General features: G+C 34.0%; 1 protein-coding gene and 2 long non-coding RNA genes across 26 annotated transcripts in view; 1 reads left to right on the forward strand and 2 right to left on the reverse strand.

Annotated features, from left to right (window-relative positions):
• Window positions 1–24,838, forward strand: part of LOC147839397 (uncharacterized) — a 765,501-nt gene that overhangs the window by 459,998 nt on the left and 280,665 nt on the right. The gene's annotated exons all lie outside the window — the stretch shown is intronic.
• The window catches only part of enah (ENAH actin regulator), a 200,018-nt gene that overhangs the window by 84,137 nt on the left and 91,043 nt on the right, over window positions 1–24,838 (reverse strand). For all 24 annotated transcript variants that reach the window (XM_087296721.1, XM_087296717.1, XM_087296715.1 and 21 more), the window contains 2 exon segments: window positions 20,415–20,580; window positions 8,718–8,895 (listed from right to left, as the gene is read on the reverse strand). In XM_087296721.1, coding sequence (XP_087152847.1) covers window positions 8,718–8,895; window positions 20,415–20,580 — 344 coding nt within the window.
• LOC141379383 (uncharacterized) lies at window positions 1,366–4,105 on the reverse strand. The gene is made up of 3 exons (XR_015518849.1): window positions 4,026–4,105; window positions 2,366–2,511; window positions 1,366–2,279 (listed from the first exon to the last, which is right to left on the reverse strand). It is a non-coding gene; the product is annotated as an uncharacterized LOC141379383 (long non-coding RNA).

The raw sequence follows: 24,838 nt of genomic DNA on the forward strand, positions 1-24,838 counted from the left end.
ATGTAAATAATTGCGGGTAAACAGTCGTGAAGGATTTCAAGGTCAAACGCACATGCACAATCTACTCTACTTTGACTAGATGTGTTGCCGGTCCTTGTTTTAGCTCTCCAACATGGAAGCATCCCAAAACTGCACTAAAGGTTAATAAATCTTAACTGAACTTCATTCAGAGTTTCGGTTAAAGAGCTAATACAAGCACATACTGTAAACAAGTCAACTTGGAGACCTGGATACTGACTGAAAAGAGCGCAGCCATTTAGCCCTACCGCAGCTGTACACAGCTTAACATTGACAATAGAGTGAATTAGAGAAGAGCCAATTACTCTTTGCTGCTTTGGCTCAGTAATGTGGGATCCCACTGCTGGCTGTTTAGTGCAGTTTAACACACTACCCCAAAAATCATTGTCACCATGCCAGGTACCCACGGGCATTAGCAATTTCAGCAGAGATACTGTAACACCAGGACGCGATGCTAATAGCATAATAACCATGTTAGTTGGTAGTGTGACAGTAGCTCAGTGGTTCTCAAATGTTATGCAGCTAGTTACGAGCTGTATTATGATCACAGCAGATGTCTCACTCTTTTTGACTCAATGTTGTTAACCAATAATAGTGTTTTTGTTCTTAACTAATGCTTAATTGTGATCATTAATTAATGCTTAACTAATGCATTATTTTTAACCTTAAAATGAAGTGTTACCGTTTCAACCATTGCAAACAGCTTCAATAAACATACTGAATGAAAACGGCCCCTTGTTTGCTATGTAACACTAGATATTTAGGTTTTAGTGAAGTGTTCAAAAATGGTTCATAAATTAAGCATTTTAAAATACAAGCTTTCAACATGTTTTAGTTTCCAAAATTAGTCAGTTGATATTCAACATTTTTCGAATTCATTAAGCCAAATATGAAAATTCAGTACTATGCAACTTCATTGACAGACATTTTTCAAAACATAATTCATGTAAACACAAAAAAACATTTTACACTGACTTTAAGGGACATTTTTACGCAGACATTTTACCATGACTCTAAGACCGCCTGACATACAAACAAATGCCCTTTTCAAATTTCTTTATAAATCTTAATAATAATTTAAACTCTTTAAAACCTTGGGTCTGTTAGACGGTAATAGTTTAAATTCATGATCCAAAACACACTGTGAAAAATTCTGGGTTCCACATAATCGATTTATGTTGGGACCACAAGAAAGAATTAAGTTAACTTGTTAGTTTTTACAAATGTAAGTGTTTTGAACATAAAACAATTAATTGTCCCCAAAAAAAACTCAGTTTAAATAAGTAGTTGGAAAATAAGTAAGTAGTTGGAAAAAAAACACCAAACGTAATTTTTTGGGGCATATGACTTGATGAATGATTGGGTTTTAATATTCATATTGAAAATCTTGTAAAGAAGCTCAGATCAAAATTGGGTTTTCTTTTTCATATTAAGTGTCTTCCTTTTAAAGCAAGAAAAAGAATTATGCAAAACTTTCAGTGATAGATTACGGTAATTAGACATGGGGCGATAACAATTTTCAAGATATACCTCGGTTTGGAAAAGTCAAGGTTTTAAAACTGCCAAAATTTTCTGTTATACCGTTCCTACAGTATATGTAAGATTTTTTATTTATTGTTTTTTTTGTTGTTGTTGTTGTTGTTTTTAGGACAACAGTGTCTCCAGCAGAAAAGATATCTAAAGATGCCGTTTTAAATTGTAAAGAAATCTGTGTTTTTGAAACTAACAAATACAGCAGACGTCAATGATCCATTTGAATTATTTACCCTGACATATTTACTGCTCCAAAATATTATAAATGTTTCTCTTTTTTATCCAGAAATTTTAAAATAATTGTATATATTAGAGCAGTAATTTTAAACCGTGACTTTTATCCAAGATTATCTTACCGTCAATCTTATACAGGCCATGCCTAATGGTGATGTAGTTTATATCCATGCAAACATGTCGTTATTAAAAAAGTTGGACAGTATGAATAATGCTGCAATACGATTTATGACGAATGCATCTTCACGTATTTATTATTGTACTTTGTACAAAATGGTTGGTTGGTTGGTTTTTCTGCACCAAAAGAGAAAATATGCTTCTATTCACCAATATGGCATTATTGAGTAAATTGCCATCTTATATTTGTAACCTTTTATCATATTATACTTGTAATTATAGTCCACAAAATCTTTATGAATTACTTTTAAATGTTCCTTGAGTATGTACAGAGTTTGGAAAGAGAGTTTTCCTCAGAGTGTTTTCCTCCTTTGACCCTACATTAGGAAATGAAATGCAAAGTATTATCATGTTATGAACAATTCCATCTCTAAATATTTTTATAAATCTTTTGAAGTCTTACCTGGTAAATCATGTGAATGTTTTGTGTAAATTTTAATACAGTACACTATATTCTATGCGTGTCTAATTTTGTATCTAAAACTTTTTGTGCTGCCATTTTGGCCAGGACCCCCTGGTAGAAGAGATGCATCACTCAATGAGAAATTCCTGGTAAAATAAAGAATATGAAAAATACATGACAAAACCAGTAGATGAACATTCAACAATAAACAATGCAGTGCGTACTGGAAGTCATGCATTCTAAAAACAGTTCTTAAAACTGTGTACTATGTAATACGTTCTAGTAGTTGTGGAGCGACAGGAGCCATATCCCAGAATTGTATTTAACCATATAAAATCGAGTGGGTTATAAATATTAATATATGCCATACACAAAGGTTTTTTTTTTTTTTCGCATGAACGCGATGAGATTCTCACTCCCAACATAAACCTTTCTCTCAGATTTATTATCACCAGCAGCAAAAGTCATAATCTCTTTGAACTACTTTCAATTATAATTATATGTTATCCTCAACACCAGGACGAAGTACAGCTACTGTAAATGCATACCTAGCATCTATTCGGAGAGAAAGTGTATGAATAAGGAATATGGAGGAATATGGAGGCAAGAGGGATCAGCTGGAAGGCAGATGAGAAGAGGGAGAGATGAAAATCCCAAAAGGCGAATCGTCTTCATTAAAGATGCTCTCCCTGAGGCAACAGGAGCTGAGCAGACATTTCTCTATGTTCCCCACAGCTTCTCTCTGAGAGCCTGAGATTCAAATGTGAATTTCACAGTAAACAGCATTGTTACATTGTTAATTCAGCATTTTTTTTTTTTTTTTTTTGGATCATGGGAGTCTATTCTGCACATGAGTAAAGTATGCATAATTAACATCGCTTTGCATAATTAACTGCCATGCTATCAGGAAATTAATAGACGGTAATAAGGCCAGAGAGTCTGACGCGTCCTGTGGCGATAACAGGAGCCCAGCGCAGTGACTAGATAACTTTCCATCATGTGATTAGTGAGACAAAGAGCTGAAGGTCAAGGCGAATGGTTACAGTCGCCATTTCTGCATTGCTTGAATGGATATTGTTTCTTTCTCGCTCAGATACAAAACAAGAACTCCACTGGAAAATACTGCGAAACCTTGATACGTGATACTTTTACACAATTAAGAAGTACTGCAGTGGTCAAATTTGTGGATGAACTTGAGTAAAAAAATGAGAGAGATGCTGTGCAGAAGATTTCAGAAACACTAATGTGTGCATTAAGTAAAGCAGAGAATCATTTTCTTAAACTAGTTCATTTGACATTTACATTTAGTCACTTAGCATGTGCTTTCGTCCAAAGTGACGATTTAAGATGTTACACAAAAGAAGTGTTTTTTTTTTTTAGACAAAGGAACAGTTAGTGCTCATAATTAAATTCTGGAGTAAGGAGGAGGGACTGTTTTTATTTGGGGATAGAAGCGTTGTTATACAGGTGGTTTGTCAAACCCACTCACCAGAGTAAAGAACTCTTTATAAACGCACAGTGTTTTTTTAGAGAGATATGGAGTGACTGTAAGAATGTGTCTGGTGCAAATGTGCAAAACTGGTGCAAGTGTCGATTAAAGAGTCAGAGAGGTTAAAGAGTGTGTTTTCTTTTCTACAGGTGGTTTGTCAAGCCCACTCACCTGTGTGAGGCACACTCAGAAATGCATATTGTTTTGAGGTTGTCGTGTGGTGAGGGAGAGAAGCATTTGAATCCTTCATCCTAACAGAGTCAACAAAGTTAGCCATTACTTATTAGAAGAAAGAGACATTCTAGTTCTATTAGAATCGACTGAGTGGCTTTATGCACACAATATTATAAAATAAGCTGTATCACATTTTGTCTTATTGAAGCTTATTATTGATTGGCATAAAATAGCTGGTTTTATGATATTTGGGGAATAAATGTTTTATTGTTGACTAGGCATGGGACAATAACCTATTTCGAGGTTTACAGTGGTTTGGAAAAGTAATGTTCATTGTTAAAATAAATTGTTAAACTGTTCCTATGATACAAGTAAGTTTTTTTGTTTTGTTTTGTTTTTTACGTGTCTTTATGACTATTTTGTTTACTTTTTTAGGGCTTCAAGCAGAAAATGACCCTCCACATCAAAAGCTACTTTTCCAAAGTATTTTAAATGTTTCTTAAAAAATATGTTGTGATCAAATCAGAAAAAGTGTTGTTTTTTACCCTGATAATTAAAAAAACATATTTTAATGCAGTAATGACAAAACCGTGATACCGTGAAACCAATGTCGAAACTGAGATTTTTTGTGGATAAAATATATTTTAAACTGAAATAAGCCTAAAAGAAATACAATTATGAAATATTAGATGGGAAAAGGATAAGGGTGAGAGTCAAATTTCTTAATTTCATTCAAAAATACTGTCAAATATTCTGCTGTATATCCTTACGCCTTTACAAGTGACATTTAAAACACTATAAACCTGTATAAAAAAACTTCTAGAAACCTGTAATTCCCTTAAAATTCTTTATAACTCCAAGGTTCTCAAAGCTAAAAAAAAAAATATGAAAACCTAAATAAAATATAAAACAGAATCAAATTATAAAGTGCCATTCTCTTTTAAACGCCCAAAACAAATATTAATTTTATGTCTAATAACATAAACTATGTCTTCTCCATTATTTAAAGTAAAACAGAATCTCTCAGGCTGCTTTTACAAAACAATGATGCATCCAAAAACAGAAAGTTTATTATTTTAATTTATGCGTTTTCAGTCCCAAAAACACATTAAAGGTTCACGTTTTTAGCTAAAAAAAAGTTGACGTATAAATGACTCTGTGTCATGTGTTTCTCGCATAAATACCAGATTGATTGTTAAAACAACATTGAGCATTTTCTAATTTCTTGACTAAAAAATAAATAAAATAATTGTCTAGAATTATGAAGATCTCTAAACTCAAAACATTCAAAGTATCAGTAGTATTAGTAACAAATTACTAATAGCTATTAAATGTTCAAGTTATTATTGATCAAAGTTCACCTGCACTTAAACAGTATGTAGGTGATGACTACATGTACATGTTCAATGAATGAAATTCAATGAAACTATTAAATCAATGACACTAAACAAAGAACATAGGCCTTGGCCGTCTTAGGCCGTGTTGTCTGTGACGACATGAGCCAAACATTTGTCTTCCACAGGCCAGCACACCTCTTAAATGAGGCTGAAACTTCCTCAATATCGACATTCACATTCATTGTCCTCATTCAATCATTCTTCAGCTTAATCCATTAAATCATTAGGGGTCGCCACAGCGGAATGAACCACCAACTTATCCAGCACACGTTTTACACAGTGGATGCCCTTTTAGCTGCAATCCAGTACTGTGAAATATCCATACACACTTATTCATTTATTCATTCATTTTCTTTTTGGCTGAGTCCCCTAATCCAGTGTCGCCACAGCGGAATGAACCGCCAACTTATTTAGCAGGTTTTTTTTTTGTTTGTTTTTTTACGCAGCGGATGCCCTTCCAGCCGCAACCTATCCTTGGGAAACATTCACACACAGTCATCCACACTCATACACTACGGACAATTTAGCCTAACCGATTCAGCTGTACCACATCTTTGGACTGTGGCGAAAACCCGAGCACTCGAGAGGAAACCCACGCCAATGCAGGGTGAACAAGCAAACTTCACACAAAAACGCCAACTGACCCAGCCGAGGCTAGAACCAGCAACCTTCTTTCTGTGAGGCGACAGCACATCCCTCTGCGCCACTGCGTCGCCCTTCACACACACATACACTACGACCAATTTAGTTTATTCAATTCACCTATAGCTCATGTCTTTGTACTGTGGGGGAAATCGAAACATGCAAACCCCATACAAAACTGCCAACTGACCCAGCCAGGACTCGAACCAGCAACCTTCTTGCTGTGAGGCGACAATGCTTACCACTGAGCCATCGTGTCACCCCCCAATCACTGTTATTATGTAAATTAGAATAATTGTCTATAATTACAAACATCTCTACTCTCAAAGCATTCAAAGTATGGGTCAACATGCCAAAAATCAAACTGTGACATTCATGTTTATTCTATACATCCCTGAAGCATTATTTACATATAACGAAAGCCCAACCGACTAGAATCCAACATGCTGAAAAAGATGCAAACAATCCTTTTAAAAGCGTCCTTGCCTTGAACACACAGCACAAGGTCACCAGAATGACCCAGTCATTGTGAAGAACAGAGAACAGCTCAATATGCACCAGTTCAGGAATCACAGATCTGCCATATCTCAAAGAGAGCCCAGTCCACAAAACAAAGCATCATCTGTTTCTAAAGGGAAAACAGCCGAAGCAATGAACATGCTGTGAACATTGAGCTCAGTATAGAGATGAACCCCCTGCTGCGACCATGCAAGGGTCTCAAGACGGCATACAAAGAACAGCTAGACACGTGTATGAGCACAAGCACTTGAAACTGCTAAAGACCAACGGTTCCAATTTAAAAGTCACAGCGACTCCCTCGAAATCCAAACAGAGGTAACCCAGACTCTCGCTCTCATAAACAACATGCACGGCAAAACAACATCCCTGTTCGCTAAATGGCAATTAATTGAGCACAATAGGTCGAGTTCGGCTCCAAGAGTGACCTCAGTTACTGGGCAGAGATCAGAACATTGTTAAGTTGTGCAGAGCTCGCCAGCGCTAAACACACACAGTACAAGACCATTTGCTGATTAGAGTGCTTTTAAAAGATTTAAAACAGTGTCTGGCATGGAAAAAATAAATAAACGGAGAGTGAAGATTCCTAAATCAGCAGCATCAGCAGTCTTGTAGTAATGAAATCCTGTGTGTTACAATGATTTCATCAGGGTTAAAGGATGAAGTTACTTTTGTCAAAATGACTTTTAAAATGGAGGCAATAACAACCATAAAATTAACACTTGTTGTTGGTGTTTCTGCTAATAATTCAGACATAACAATAAGAATGATTTATAGAAATGCATAATTTAATGATAAATTATTACATTATAATAATAATTATTATTAATTGCAAATTAGTTTACAGGTATGGTTTCTAAATGATTTATTATTTATTTATTATTATAACAATTGAGTTTTAAGATGTTTACATTTAAAAATGAAAAACAACAACTAATAATAATCACATGCATATTTCCGTATTTTACTAGTTTCGAGTAAAAAAATAACATTTTTATGAAAATAAATTGTAATATTTATATTTTATATTGTCATTATCATCATTATTATTGTTATAAATTGTATTATTATTGATTTTTAATAATAATAATAATGTTATTATTATATTATATTAATATAATAATCGTTTATTATTTTATTAATTTTATTAATAAACAAAAATAGACATTTATTATTAATTTATTTATTGTTTTTATTATTATTTTATTATAATCATAATTATTATCATCATAATTATCATTAATAATAATAGTTTTTGTTATTGTTTATTATTATTTATTATTATTATTATTACTATTATTATTTGTATTTATCATTATTATTATTATTATTATTATTATTATTATTATTATCATCATCATTATAATAATAATAATTATTATTTATTTATTTTATTTTATTATAAATAAATGACAATAATCATCATCATCATCCTCCTTGCAATAATTAATTATTATTGTTTATTTATTTATATTATCATTACTATTAATAATAATAATAATAATAATAATAATAATAATTACTAATATCATGTCTAGAAACCAATAATTTGAATTTAATTATAACTAAAACAATTCATTTAAATATATTAACACTAAAAATATTAATAATTAACAATGTCTAGAAAACATTAATATACATTTAATTATAACTACAACAATTAATTTAATCATAATAATATTAATAATAATAAAATTATAATTTCATAAACAACAACTAATTATCCAATTTGCTATATTCTTCATTGTAGCAAGCAATTTTAATAAAAACATTTTAAAAATCTATCTATCTATCTATCTATTTATCTATCTATCTATCTATCTATCTATCTATCTATCTATCTATCTATCTATCTATCTATCTATCTATCTATCTATCTATCTATCTATCTATCTATCTATCTATCCTTTCATCAATCCGTCCATCTATCCAACCATTCATTTTTCTATCTATCTGTCTGTCTGTCAGTCCGTCCGTCCGTCCGTCCGTCCAACTATCTATGCATAGAGATATATGACATGATTCTTCAAGTGTCACTATAAATGCAGCATTACAGCATCATAATACACAGCCGAGCTCACACAATTCACATGTAGTTAAACTTCGCACCCTGCAGTGAAAAGGGCTTTCTCACCTGCATCCTGAGAGTTCAGCACCTCTAGGGCATGCATCATGGCACTGGCAAATACATTGGCATCCTCTTTGCTGCCAAAGTTAAGGCCGTACACCTGCCGTGCATCTCGCCACTGGTGAAAGGTTTGCGTGGCCTGGTTGTATTTCAGCCCCTTGGGAATGGCACAGTTTATTACCACCTGTCGACAGAAAAGAACAAAATTATTGATTAATATTAATACTTGAATATTATCGCTTTCGAAAGTCCCGGCTCAGAAGACTGCTAAGCAATACACAGCCTCATATCCGGTCTATACAACTAAACATAACCTGATGGGTGAGGTTTCAAAGGGAAATGTGGCACTCAATATTATGGATATAAGGATTTACTGAACTCACCATTTACAGTAATACAATTTATGATATATTCTAACAAAATTTATTAAGATGATTTAGAAATGAACAAGCACCCTTTTACCATTTCTCAAATGCTGGACATTTCTTTGCAAAATAAAAATATATTCTTTAAAAAATAAATGAACTAAATAACTAGTGCACTTCAGCAGTGACGCCTGGGGCCGTACGGCTGTATACATTGTGCATACCTACCATGAGAGGGCGCAAATTAATTAATTTATTTTTAACATAATTTAAATTAATTATTAAACAGTAGAGACTACAATATATTAACAAAGCAAGAAAGAATGAGAATACATAAAGGTGTGCATTTGTGTGTGTTTTAAAGTGCGTATCAACTTGCATGGTGGGAGATGGGTAAAGAGATCTATTGGCTTTAATCTGGGAAACACCCATACACTCTCATTCACACACATACACTACGGACAATTTAGCTTTTCCAATTCACCATAACTAATAAATACTATTAAAAAAGGGTAAGGAATTAATACCAATTTTCTTTTTTTGGGTGAACTCACCCTTAAAGCTGTGTAGCCATTCATTTATTCGTTAACGTTCTAAATCACAGGTGTCAAACTCAGTTCCAAAAGGGCCGCAGCTCTGCACAGTTTAGTTCCAACCCTAATTAAACACACCTGATCAAACTAATTGAGTCCTTCAGGCTTGTTTAAAACCTACAGGTAAGTGTGTTGGAGCAGGGTTGGAACTAAACTGTGCAGGGCTTCGGCCCTCCAGGAATTGAGTTTGACACCCGTTCCTAATGATCTGAATCATTATATATTTTTTAATTGATTTTAAACCGGCTCATCATAGATTAATACATTCTTACAAATAATTTGAAAAAAAGCATTAAAATACACACGTTTAAGCTGTATACCATGTTTTATAAAAACATACACAACTTTCCTCCTAAGGTCAAGTTTATAAAAGTCAAAGTTTCAAAAGTTTAAAGAGAAAAGTTCTAAAACCTCTTCTTAAGCCACCTCAAAGTAAAAATCAATCTGCATTAGCGAAAGATGACAGATAACACTGCATTTCCAAGACAAAGACTCGCTCTCTAAAAAGATCTGCAAAGACTAACCCCAGATTTAAGAAGAGCTGACTGCAGCATCTCTGTTCTTGCAGACAGGGAAAAAAGTAACAGCAAAAATCCTTTTTAAGTTATACAAAGGTAACTAAGGCCAGCTTGGCTCCAGACAGGTGTTACAGCAATATTATGGTTTATATGGTAATAGCGTATTGGTGGGAGATACTTAAAAATCAAACACTTGACTGGTTCCCTAAATCTCCCAAAAGCATGTCTTTAACAGGGCGAATCTGTCTTGAGCTTGTGTGGTTACTGGCCGTTTTCCCAGTCATTTCAATGTCTCATCCTTTGACATCAATGCAATTACCACAAGAAGTGCAGCTAATTAGCAAGTGGTTTAAAAGGAACTATGAACTGTAAGGCATCCTGTCACAACTCAAGTTCAGAAAACTCCTCAGTTTTGTCAACACATTATTAAAACAGAGTAAATCTTCTTTGCTCTGCCGTAAAAGCAACTTAGTCAAGTTTTGGGGAGTTTTTCTCTATTGTTTTACCTCAACATCCAAAACTCCTTAAGTGGTGCTGGCTAAAATACAGCATACAAATTATACCCTGACAGATTTCTCTGAAGAAAAAAACAACATGTTACTTTTAAATTAATACTTTCCATTAACTATTTTAACATGATAATTTAAGATCAAAATGAGCAAAATGAGTACACCTCCCACTTAGCGTCTCAAGAGAAAACATTAAATAAAATTGTAACTAAATGAGAGGGGGATTAAATTGGCCACATCACATTAGAATAAAGTCTCTGTGATAGTTCAAACTAAAATCTTTTCTTTGTTTGAGGGCAAAGAGAATTTCGAAAAGGCTAAGTGACGGTATAATGCTTTCAAATGCTCCAACTAAACGTGTCGTGCTGCTTGAGTGTACTGCCAAATACAACAACAATGGCAGCAGAGAGAGAAGACCAGTTACAGAAATATCTGACAAACACACAAACTTTATCAGATGTTGCACAATGCGGTTGTGATATTCAACTGGTTTGTGAAAACATCCGAGTCATTCCATGAGTAATACTACAGGTGCAGATACATCTGTACCAGCTCTGCTACTCGACCCTCTATAGTGTATTTATTCTGCTATCTTGGTGTTCTGAGAAAGCAAGGCGCACCGCACTGCCTTTTATTGTTGACAAGGGAAAAAAAAGAAGTATGCTGCACTTTTTATGTCGCTAGGCAACATTGCTGTTGATATTAGTATAATATTTAATAATATTGTGATATTCACGATTTGTGAAGTCACGTTTCAGTTCCTTTTTCAAATTTCATTTGAAGTATACTTTAGACTTTTTATTATTTTCCTTATACTAAGGTGACCACAATTTATTAACAACACCGGCCAAAGGTTTGGGGTCAGTACGATTTTAAATTTTTTTTAAATAAGCTTATCCAGCTCACCAAAACTGCATTTATTTAATTAAAAACACAGTACAAATTGTAAAATGTTCTTGCACTATAAAATACTGTTTAAAAGTAGTTTAGAATTTAATTTTATAATTTATCATTATTATTTTTTATTTATTTAATTTTTTTATTATTAGTATTATTAGTATTATTATTATTAATGATGCTAATAGTAATAAAAGCAATAATGACAGGAGTAATAATTTCATTTAAAACTACATACAATAAGAAAGCAGAAGTTTCACAATTTTTAACAAATATTTTAAAAAATTTTGGGTTAACATTTAATAACACCCGCCTTAATTAACAAAATAATTTCCTTTTAAAAACACTTAATTAAATTTTTTTTTTATTAAACTTTTGACCGGTAGTGTATTTCTATTTCTATTTTTATTTATTTTCTCATTAGCAATCATTACTGGTGAATCCTAAATCGATATGAAGTGTTGTTCCTGTAAACATGTGTCTGGCACACTGACAGGTATAGATCTGAAGACATTAGTCAGTAACTGTATAGTTGAAGTTAGAATTATTAGACCCCTGTTTATTTTTTTCTCAATTTTTGTTTAACGGAGAGACAATTTTTTTTTCCAACACATTTTTAAACATAATAGGATAATTAGGTTAACTAGGCAGGTTAGGGTATTAATTAGGCAAGTTATTGTATAAAGATGGTTTGTTATATATAAAAAAAAATATATATATATATATATATATATATATATATATATATATATATATATATATATATATATATATAATTTATAAAGGGCTAATAATTTGACCTTAAAATGGTTTTAAAAAATTATTTTATTCTAGCCACGATAAAACAAATAAGACTTTTTCTAGGAAAAAAATATCATCAGACATACTGTGAAAATTGCCTTGCTTTTTTAAACATCATTTATTTAAAAAAATAAATAAATTGAAAGGGGGGATTGAATTCTCACTTTAACCATATATAGCAGACTGTTTATGTTTTACATTGCATGATAGTATTGTCTTCTATATACACAGCAACTGATATAAAACTATCATGCAATGTAAAACATAAAAAAAGTGTTGACATTTGGTTAGTGTGTTGCTCTTTAACACTTCACTCATTCCAGTCATTAAACCACCATGAAAGGCTCATCAACAAATGCCAGTAAGTTTCCTGAAGTAATCAGATACGCTCCGTCCTTAGACATCACTGTGATGATCGTGCCATTCATGAATTATTAACATTACCGCAACTAAAAAGGCCTAGCCACTCTCCGAGGCAGAAATAGGCTTTCCGTGAAACACTGAATGACCATAAAATAGCAATAAAATGAGTCACATACAGTGTCACAGCCCCCTTAGTGTGTCAGCCACTTGTGTAGCACGGTCAGTGCTGAGTAAAGGTTACCTTCAAGTGCGCATTACCTAGCACTTCACTAAAAGTGTAGTGAGAAACACAATGGACAAGAAAAAGGTTTGCTTAACGGTTCGTTCCTCACAAAAAAAGAACAGATAAATAAAATACCAGGCCAGATGCTCATTAAACACTTATGTAATATGCAGCTGGAAGTGAATTACATGACATGAAACTCTAATTAGTGTATTGTAGTTTGCACCCAATAAAAAAAAGCAAAAACAACAACTGTTTACAGAAAGGTTTCTTAAACATCTGTCATTGTTTAATAAAACATATAAAGTTGAAGTCAAAATTATTAGCCCTCTTGTGATTTTATTTCTTTTTCAAATATTTTTCAAAAGAAGGTAATGATTTGCACTCAATTGCTTCGTACTGTTTTTATTTTTACTTTTTCTTACATTTTACGGGTGATAACAGACAAACAGACGTTTCGGCACAAAGCCTTCCTCAGTGTGTGACACAATTCTCCAACTCCACCCTTTTATTCCATAGTCAATCACAATGTGCAATTAGTTGCAATTAGAGGTGAAGGTAAGACTTGTGATTTTTAATCTTTGGGTAATTGTCAAATGTAGAAAACTTTTAATGTCAACTATTAGAATTTTATTGTATTGATGTACACCTGATTAATGATAATAGTTGACACACTTTATCTCTGTAGAGTGAGGTCGAAAATGGGAAGATTGTTTATTGTCATTGCTGTGAAGATTATAAGTTATTGTGTGATTAATGGATAATGAAATGAGAGTGACGGTTTAACTAATGGCACATTGTGATTGACTATGGAATAAAAGGGTGGAGTTGGAGAATTGTGTCACACACTGAGGAAGGCTTTGTGCCGAAACGTCTGTTTGTCTGTTATCACCCGTAAAATGTAAGAAAAAGTAAAAATAAAAACAGTACGAAGCAACTGAGTGTGAATCATTACCTTCTTTTGAATAATAGTAACGATTAGATTAACGCACCAAACCAAAGAAGTAACAAAAAAAAAAACGCAAGCGCGCAGGACAAACTTCAGTAACTCTGCACACGTTTTTCAAATATTTCCCAAATTATATTTAAAAGAGCAAGGATTTTTTTTCACAGTAATTTTTTCACAGGTAAAAATATGCCAAAAATGAAATGTGCTGTATAAATAAACTTGCCTTGCCTTGCAAAAACACTAGGCTACAAGATCCAGTTCTCAAAAGTCTTGTGTACAAATGTTCTCCATGTGTTTCACGGCCTTGTATTAGTGACTTATAAATTTTAGATTTTCACTAGCCACGCAAAAACATTTCTTTCTCAAAAACACATACATACATGCTGCTTATATATTATTGTAGCCCAGCTTGTTACAGTGTTATCACACTTTAGCCATTAATATGTTTTAAAGATACTGAAAACAACACAAATGTCAGTGCATTTCAAAACTTCTCCATTGCCCCCAAAAAATCCTTAGACAACTGAGGTTTAATTTGTATTCTGAAGATGAACATAGATCTTAAGGATTTGCAACGGTATGAGAGAGAGTAATTAATTACCTAATTTCCATTTTTGCGTGAACTAACCCTTTAACTAGCAAGTCATTGTCAAACAGTGTTTTTTCCTGTAGCCAATAGAAAAAAATATTAAATATTGATTTTTTTTTTTTTTTATGTAAAAACTGCTTTTATTCCAAACAAAAGACAGGAAATAAGACTTTCTCCAGAAGAAAAGAGTCTCGTGTCAGTTGTTTTCAAAAAAACAAAAATGACAGAATTAAAGGCCTCTGTTCACAAATCAGTCACACATTAATATGCTTGTCATGGAAATGTAATTCCATTCATTCCACCAGCCTGCATTCATAATGAGGACAACGAGATAAGACATTTAATTATTCGCCAAATTAAAATGTTTATGCACACAGAGTCTTAAAAGGACAATTAAAACACATTAAAAGCAAGGAGGTCTGTGTCAACTTTTAAAGTTTGTGCGCAGTAATTAAACCTCCCCCACCACATGTGGATCTTCGCAAAATACACAAAAAGATGACGAAAGGTTAAAAAGCTGCTGAGGAAGCACATACCTCAAATCCTCTACCACCTCCAGAAAATTCAGCAACCTCATGAACTTTTAAATACGCCAATAAAAAAATTCCATTATTCAGTAATATGCCCTTGCTCTAGAAATGCTCAGGACAGACTTTTTTGTATTGCCACAACATATTTCTTGAACACCAATACAGCAGCTTTACTTAAGAAAGAGTTAATAGCAAATGTTACAATTAATCTCAGCAACACCACCTTAAACCCAAAGACAAATGATTTCAGTGTAACAAAAAAGTTCTTAGGGAACACCCCATGCTGTAAATCATGACATTTTAAGATAGATAAGCGATAGCAACAATACATATGTAATTCAGCATGATTACTAAAGCATCAGTATTATTGCTACCTCACAAGAGCTCAAGTAAAAAGGAAATCTGATCCTATAGACCATTTCAATGCGGTGATGTCATTAACCCATGATCATTTCCTGCTTGTTATCAAACTATTTCATAACTGTAACAAGAGACAATTCAATAATAACTTAATGTTAAAACAGCGATCATAACATTATTTATCAACATGTGACACTTTTTGGATTCTTAGATGCTATAGGAATTAAAAATATAAAACAGGAAATACGCTGGGACCATAGTTTTTGTTCAGTTCCCTCAAAATTGTCTATATTTGGTTATGCTACAAAAATAAAGTTTTTTAATGTGGTTCTTTCGAAACTTTAATAAAATCTGAGGTTCTCTTCTTGAATATATGGAAATGTATACTCCCTGCATCTGGACGATAGTTCATTTTTACATTTTTCGCTACTGTGTGACAGCTCACATGACAAGGATTTTAGTTTGGTGTGTAAACAATTGTTCTGGTTGGTACAAGGCTTTTGGGGGGAGTTTTTTTTTTGTGTATTTCCTTTTTTTTCTTATTTATTTTAGTGTTTTTTAATGAATAAATATATTTGAGGGTCAATATTGTCACAATCATTTAGGATTCTTGTTTACTTCTCTTTTCATATGTCAAAATGCACAGTAATATTACAAAATGTGTGATATTTGTACATTTTTGGAAAAATTCTATAAATAAAGTTAGGGAGAAATAAAAAACTCCAGGGACAGACGAGTCTTCACTGACATCAAGCGTTCTCCAGCCTTCTGCGCCTAGACCGTAGCTCTGCACAAGACATTTGTTCATAGAAGAAATGGTCGTGCCCTACTGAGCCCAGTTTCTCTCGAGGTTTTATATCCTTCACTGCTGGCAATTGGTGAAGTTTTTTCCTTGTCGCTGTCACCACTGGCTTGCATAGTTCGGGACTTGTAGAGCTGTGCATCGATGGATTTGCTCTTCAGTGTTTGAACATTAAGCACTGAATATTAACCCACACTGAACTGAACTAAACAGAACTTAATCTCTGAAAACTGAACTGACACTGTTTCAATTCACTATAATCTACTATGTGACGCTGCTTTGACACAATCTACATTGTAAAAGCGCTATAGAAACAAAGATGAATTGAATTCAATTGAAAAAAAAAAGATAATGTTTGTAATGTTTTGGTGATCTGTTTCCAATCCTAAATTTCCACCTGACCTAGAAATCTTTGGATGTTGAGTTTTGATCTATTAGTAGCTAGAAAAAAAACTACACTGTTAAAGAGTTTAGCTCTTACCCTAATTAAACCCACCTGAACCATCTAATCAAGCTTTTAATAGATATACTAACTGAAAGTTATGCTTAACTCAGCAGGACACATGGCCCTGCAGGACAGAGTTTGGACACCCCTGCTATGAACAGTTACATAGGAAACTTTTTACATCCTAAATTGCTCTACTTTTTATGTAAAATAACTTTTACATAGTGTATATTATTTATTTCATTCTAGATTGTGTACATACATGTTTGGACAGTCATTTTCACTTTTACATTCTCATGCAAGGCACTTTGTGTGTAGAGTATTTATTAGGTTTTCACTCTCAAAAGAATCTTCAATTTCCCTCATTTATTTATGCTTTTGAATTGCATTAAAAGACCTTGATCTTTCATCCAACAACTTTTAACCTTGAAAAGTTGGAAAAAAGTGACTTTTATTAAAATTTTTAATAGTTTGAAATGACATTGTCTGGGTTGGTGCTGTATATTAGGCTACAAAAACCTGTTAATACACTGCCAGTACATTTTCTGTTATTTTACAGACTTGTTTCTTTATCTATAATTTTGTATACATTACATTATTTTAAACTAATAAAATGTCAATCAAACATCACTATGTTAAACTGTAGTGTTGAAGTCAACGGAGCAGAGATCAAGGTGCCATAATGCAATCGTAAATAAATGAAAAACACTTGGCAATCACAAAATAAAGAAACTGTTTTATTTTTACAGTCTTCTCTAGTTTATTCTTAAATTGCAGACACATTTCATATCCGTGTACAGTTAAAACCATAAGTTCACATACACTGAATGAAAAGGCACATAACCATTCAAAAAAAAAAAAAAAGTCAGATGTTACTGACCTTTTCCCTTTTAAGTAAGTTAGGATTATCAATTTTGTTTCTGTTATGCTTAATAGCAGAATAATAGGAGATCTTTTTTTTTTTATTGTAATAACTTTTCTTGAGAGTCAAGTTTACATACAATAAGATTTAAGATGATACAATAAGCTGATGGTGTCAAGGTTTTGGAAGTTTCTGATTGGCCAATTGACAACATTAATCTGAGTTAATCAGAGGCACAACTTTAGAATAGTATTGGAGGAAAACCTCAAACACACTGCTTTCTTCTGTGACAACATGGGAAAATCAACAAGCCAGAATCAACAATTTGCATAATTACACTGGGAAAAAGAATAATTTTTGGAGACATGTCCTGTAGTCTGAGGGAACTAAGATTGAAGTGTTTGGCCATAATGACCAGTGTTATATTTGGAGGACAAAGAAGAAAGCTTACAAGCCTAGGAACACCATCCCAACTGTGAAGTATGGGGGCGGCAGTATTATGTTGTGGGGCTGTTTTGCTGCAGGAGGCACTGGTCCACTTCACAGCATAGATGGCATCATGAAGAAAGAACATTTTGTATACTGAAGCAACATCTCAAGACATCAGCCAGGAAATTAAAACTTGGTCACAAATGGGTCTTCCAAAAAGACCATGACCCTCAGAATACTGCCAAATTAGTTAAAATGTGCTTCAAGGACAACAGAGTGAATGCTTTGGAGTGGCCATCATAAAACCCTGATCTCAATCCTATTGAAAATGTGTGTGCATAGTTGAAAAAGCTTGTGCGAGCAAGACAGCCAACAAGTCTGACTCAGTTACACTAATTCTGTCAGGAGCAATGGGCCAAAATTGCTTCAAATTATTGTGTGACGCCTCTGAAAGGATACCCAAAACATTTGACCAAAGTTTTACAGTTTAAAAGCAAAGCTAAAAAAAAAAATACCAAAGGAATGCATGCAAACTTCTGACTGTCTAGAAATTTATGAAATATTCTCTCACTATTCTGGCATTTAGCAAATGTAAATCACTTAGGTGATCCTAACAGACCTAAAATAGTAACTGTTAGTATGATTTAACATCAAACATTTTTTTAAATGGTTATGTTCATTTTTTTTTGTGTATGTAAACCTCTGCTTTCAACTGTATATGTTTTTGCACACGGCATATTCCCATTACTGTAAGTGCTAACCCTTTGCTGCACCTGGCAATATTTCTTTCTGATATCCTCATCCATCATTTAAGAAAAAGGTCTTGCCATTTCTCTTTTCATGATTCCAAGAAATAAAGTCATACTTGAGGGTGTGTAAATAATGACGGTTTCAATTGAAATCCCACACTACCGCTAAAAGAAAAGATGACCAGCATTTTCCAAAACGTAGCCAAGTACAACACTGCTGTATTTGCAACAAGAACGGGAGCGTTTCTCATGAGATGTTCTTCTCTTTAACCCCACTGTGCAGCTCTGTGAGCCACTCAGACCTCCTGTGTTCTGTGTCATGGGTCATCAAAGCACTGTGCTGAAACCAGAGCCTCTCAGCAGGAGAAGCCAACAAGGCCAAGCAGACGCGCTCAGCTAAACCCACTGCTTTACTACATTCACATCTGACTGAATCCCTAAAGACGCTATGTCTAACAATACCATTATGAGTTATGGGTTATTCCCTTTTTCCCATGACTAAATATGCGTGCTTCTGTTGCCTATCAACTTCCTGCTAACATTAACATAACTTTCTTTTGGCAAAAACATAACTTTACCTTAGATATGTCTTTCAAAACCGCATAATCAGAGCCAAAAAAAAAAACCTCTCCCCTGCTTGTGAAAGTGAAACTGAAAGTGAGTTGTGGACATTTGCCGGTGATCTAAAGTAGTCTAAATATACATTTATAAGCTGTATCACCAAAAAGATTGTATTTTAGGATGATGACTTGATTAAATATGACGACAGAAATTCAAAGCTTCATTTTAATATCTCAATAGAAGCTTTGAATGCAAATATGACACCTTATATGAGAACAGCCAGAATGGCCACTATGGTAATCCTATCAGTTATAGAATTCTGGTAGTTCCAGTGTTTATTTCTTAATTAGAAATATCTACAGCAAAAAGCAGTATACTGTATATGCCGCTCTATATCAAATACCAGAAGATACTATAATTATTTTTAACAATAATTCATAAATTGTTTATAGATAAAACTGATATATAGTACTTATACACTAAAAACTTCCAAGTTTGTTCCTGACACGGTTTTAAATATAAATACATTTCAAAAAGAGGTGCTCACTTAACTTGGGACTTGTATTATAGAATTACAGCAATTGTAAGGGTATCTTAGAATTCTGAAATAAAAAAGTCAGAACTGAGGGATACAAACCTAATAAATAAAATTGGTTATATTTTTTCTTTACCCTGTACTTAAAAAACGACAACCAACATATTTGTTTTTTAATGATTAAATTAATCAATCAAGCTGCCTTAAAAATTAAATAAATAATAAAGAAATTAGTATTTCATCAGTCTTTTGTATTAAGAAATCTCACACAAAGCATCTTAAAATGCAAGTGATTTCTTTAAAAAATTGTTCCAACTAATTTTAACAAAATTTAATACATCTTTTCTCGTTACATTATTTAAGAGGTAGGAAATCAAATAGATTTGCAATGTTAAAAGTACAATTTAATATCATTTTAATATAATGATCAAAATGATGTAAACAGAATTTAAAATAATGTTTGCCTTTAATTAAACTTCCACAACCTATGTGAAGTTTAACAACAACTGAATTTCTTTCTTGAGTTTAAGTCTAAACATCAACTCAACTATGTGACAAGTTTGGAAACTTCACTAAAGCATTTCTTTCAAATCCACCGAGACCACAGCTCCCATTTCTCTTACCTGGTGGTCCTGAATTTTACGGCCCACTACTCGGAAGGCGTTGTTGCCAGTGTGGTGATAGATGTGGACTCTGCTAAAGCCTGTGGATCCACCAGCCGGAACCCACTTCTTATTGGCGTCATCATAAACCATGACAGCGGCCCTCGCCTGACAGATACTCTGCTCACTGAAAAGAAAGAAAAAGAGAAAAATGAGTGATGGAGAAACAAATGCACTCACGAAAATTCCAAAAAGAAATGTCTGCTTTCCAACATTTGTTTTTCTGTGTCCCTAGTCTAACTGATAATAAATATTGGATCTGGTGCGTTAAATTCAATGACAAGTCATCAGAGAGAACCGTGTTTCATCTTCATGCAGATCGCAGTAGTTAACAGCTCCTCCAATCACAGAAACCAGAGAGAAATAACAGTCCTGGCATTGGCACTCAAGTTAAGTACACCTTTATAGGTCACGCTTTCATTAAGCAGTCACCCATTACGTGTAAACACTGGAAATCAATTTCTCCCGTCTCTCAGCTCACTTTGCACTACAGACCAACTCTAGCTCGCATATGACACTAAATTATTTACTGTGACTTCCAACCTCCGACTGCGCTAATAGAATGGGAAAAGAACCACTGAAAGGCTTCCCTTGTCGTGTGAGCACACTTTTAACGCAGATGGGGAAATAAATAAATAAATAAATATATAAAGAGCGAGAATATATAGGAAAAGTGCTGTGACCTTATGAAAAGACGTGTTCGCCATTTCTAGAATACTTATAAATATTCTGGTCAGATTTCATTTCATAGGTCACCCTATTTTGTCAAGTGGTTTAGCTGTAATTTATTTATTCATTCATTGATTTGTTTATGTTTTAATGCCATATCAGCAGCATTGGCTACACTGAAAAATAATTATTAATTGGATTGAATGCATTTTTTAAGTTAAGTGATAGCCATCTATTTGTTTTTTTAGTAACTATATTTAGTAATGTTCAACTTAATTGATTTAAATTCAGCTTATATGAATTGTTTGCAACAATTTGTAATCGGGTATACAGATGTTACTACTTCAATGTGTTCCTTATGCCGCCATTCATACCGCGGCGACGGCGGTACGTGATGCGCCAGCAGCTTTTGACCGCTGGGTGGCAGTTTAACCACAGATATTCAGCTTTGCCTTTTCACAACACTAAATAGACTTTTCTGTGCGTACCTTATGTGATTAGATGTGTTCAATTAAAATATAATTTTGATTTAGTTTTCTTAGTGATAAACATGATCTTACCAGGGCTTAAAGTATTCCGGCACCATGCCGGATATCCGGCGTGCGGCCGTGAGAGAAAAAAAAAAATAGAGCTTGCACATGCGGTTTAGTTGGGGATGCTCAAAATAACTGATTAAGCAATAACCGAAAGGGTGCGTTTGTAACCGATGAATGGTATCAGTTAAACGATTAAAATATGCTTTATACATTTTTAAAGTTTGGCTGCATACGGGGCATCTGTTTAATGGTTTACATTTACATTTAGTCATTTAGCAGACGCTTTTATCCAAAGCGACTTACAAAGGACAAGGACAAGGAAGCAATTTACACAACCAAGAGCAACAATGAATAAGTGCTATAAGCAAGTTTCAGGTCTGTAAAGTCTAAGAAGGGAAGTATTAGTAGTATTAGTATTTTTTTTTATTTTTTTTTGTACAGTTAGTGTGATATTCAGAGAGGCAATTACAGATTAGGAAGTGTAGTGGAGACTAAATAGTTGAGTTTTTAGTCGTTTCTTGAAAATAGCAGGTGACTCTGCTGTTCTGATGCAGTTAGGGAGTTCATTCCACCAACTGGGCAGATTGAGCGTGAGCGTGAGCGAAAGTGATTTCTTCCCCCTTTGGGATGGAACCATGAGGCGACGTTCATTCACAGAACGCAAGTTTCTGGAGGGCACATAGATCTGCAGAAGCGAGAGCAGATAAGAAGGAGCAAGGCCAGAAGTCACTTTGTAGGCAAACATCAGAGCTTTGAATTTGATGCGAGCAGCAACTGGCAGCCAGTGCAAACGGAGTAGCAGCGGAGTGACATGTGCTCGTTTAGGTTCATTGAAGACCACTCGTGCTGCTGCATTCTGGAGCAGTTGAAGAGGCTTGATAGAGTTAGCTGGAAGCCCAGCTAGTAGAGAGTTACAGTAATCCAGTTTGGAGAGAACAAGAGCTTGAACAAGGAGTTGAGCTGCATGTTTACTGACTGCCGCCAGTGTTTTACGCTCTGCTTATGCTTGCTCAGCGCGCTTTAAGTTTTGCCGTTGCGCGCTGTGTGCTCGAGTGGAAAAAGCGTGTTACCTCTGTTTCATTGTTCAGTCAAATGAAAGCACTGCAGGGTTTCTGTTGAGGTGACAGCGCAGTTTGGGTTGTCAATTTGAGTACGGTAAACTTTTAAAGATTGAGGAGAGACTTGTGGTCGCTTTTTCAAGTTATCCAGAGCTGTATTTATAGATCTTGAATATCACAATATTTTTAAAATTACAATTATAACATCGACAGCAACTCGACTCGCGCACACCAGCTGATTCAGTCGTTTTCTAGTGACATACAAAAGAGGCCTCTTTTTTTCTTGTCAACCATAAAAGGCAGCGCGGTACGTCGCGCGTTTTTGCAACGTAAAGGCGTGCGCTTTGTGATCGGTATGCAGAACTAGTTGCAGAACTAGTATGCAGAACTAGTTTTTTTCAGCCAATGATAAACGTCTGGTGAAAGCTTAATGTGTCTATTTTCAATTTCATAAGGTTTCTTTAACAGCATCGATATTGTAATGTAATTATAATACATTCAGTTAAACAGACTTTCAGCATTCTAAAGGATTTGTTTAGTTGTTCAAGCGTAAAACAAGACAGCATCTGCAGGCGAGTACAGAAACTCAAAATACTGGGGTAAAATAAACTGTCATATTTTAAAGAGATGGCAGGAAAAAATGGAATTTAACGCAGTGCTTCTTGTCCGGTCTGATACCCACTTCATATCATATATCTAACAGGCAGTGAAGATCACTGATTTTTAAAGAAATCAGAGCTTAAACATGGCAGTCTTATAATGGAAAGACCAAAAATGATGAGGCATATACCCCATTAACCCTTTTTTTCACTGCATACTGATGGCAACAGGGTTCATTCCGCTGTGGCGACCCCGGAATAATAAAGGGACTATGCCGAAAAGAAAATGAATGAATGATATTATGAAAGTATTCAATATATAATTTACAAACCTAACTTATTAGTAAGTGTGCATTGTACAAAAAAAAAAAAAAAATTTGAGTATGTTTACATGGACACCAATAATTAGATTTTAATATGATTAAGACAATACTCTGATTAAGAGTCTACCATGTAAACAGCTGTTACATTTCACTTGCAGAATGGACTTGGGTTCATATGTGTGTGCGTTTCGTTTGTATGTGGGTGTGCCGTTTTACGCGTGTGTTACAGGTATGAATGGCATTAGAGAATCCGCATTTCAGGGCTTTCTTTTTGCACATCATTCACTCATAGCAAACTTATGATATAAAGGACGTGGTTAAGAATATTATAGATAAAGCCGTCAAACTGATGTCAACATAGAAGAACCACCATTACAAAGGCGAAAGTAGATGATTAGACCTTAAATGTTACCAAAACAAACTTTTTTATTTATTGAATTTACTTGCACAGATCAATTGTTCACCTAAAGTACAACAATGTGCACTAGCAAAATAAACATTGTACAATTTGATTTGACACAAACTTTAATATCCTGCCATGTCAGCTGCTTGATTTCCATTGACATCAGTTCTCAAAAACACTGATATAGCCTAATAGTCATGTTTATAAACACAAACATACAAACTATGTTCCACTTGGGAGATAGATCGACTTGGAGATCAGATAAGCACTTGGATAACAGCAACACGTTAATGTGGTAAAATAAATTATCATGACAAAGCACTTCAGAATTTACATTCAGTATATGACAGACTGTTGAATGTTTTAGCTTTTTGCTGAAATCAATCTAAGGACTGAGATGAGATCCAGGGATCATCTGCCGAGCAGATAAGGGCTAATCTAACAGGATTGTCCACTGAGACCAATCCCTGCACTTTAATTAAGACACAGGCATACAGGAGAGGGCGAGTGGATGCTTCAGTGCTGTATGTCATATTACGGTGTAATTGATGGCAGAATTCAGCAAGCTAATAGCTTACACAGAACAACAGGCCAATGGGAGGAAGCCATGACACATTTTATATTAAAAAAAACACTTTCAACAAAGTATGACGATAACATTTTGAGAAACAATTCAAACATAATTATGATTTCTATTTTTGATTACTTAATAAGTGGTTAAATATTTAAAATAATTTAAAATAATAATTAATTTAAAATAACTAATAACAATGCTAAACTGAAGGTTTGGAACATCA

Source organism: Danio rerio, chromosome 20, assembly GCF_052040795.2.
Source record: "Danio rerio strain M-AB ecotype USA chromosome 20, GRCz13ab, whole genome shotgun sequence".
NCBI lineage: Eukaryota > Metazoa > Chordata > Actinopteri > Cypriniformes > Danionidae > Danio > Danio rerio.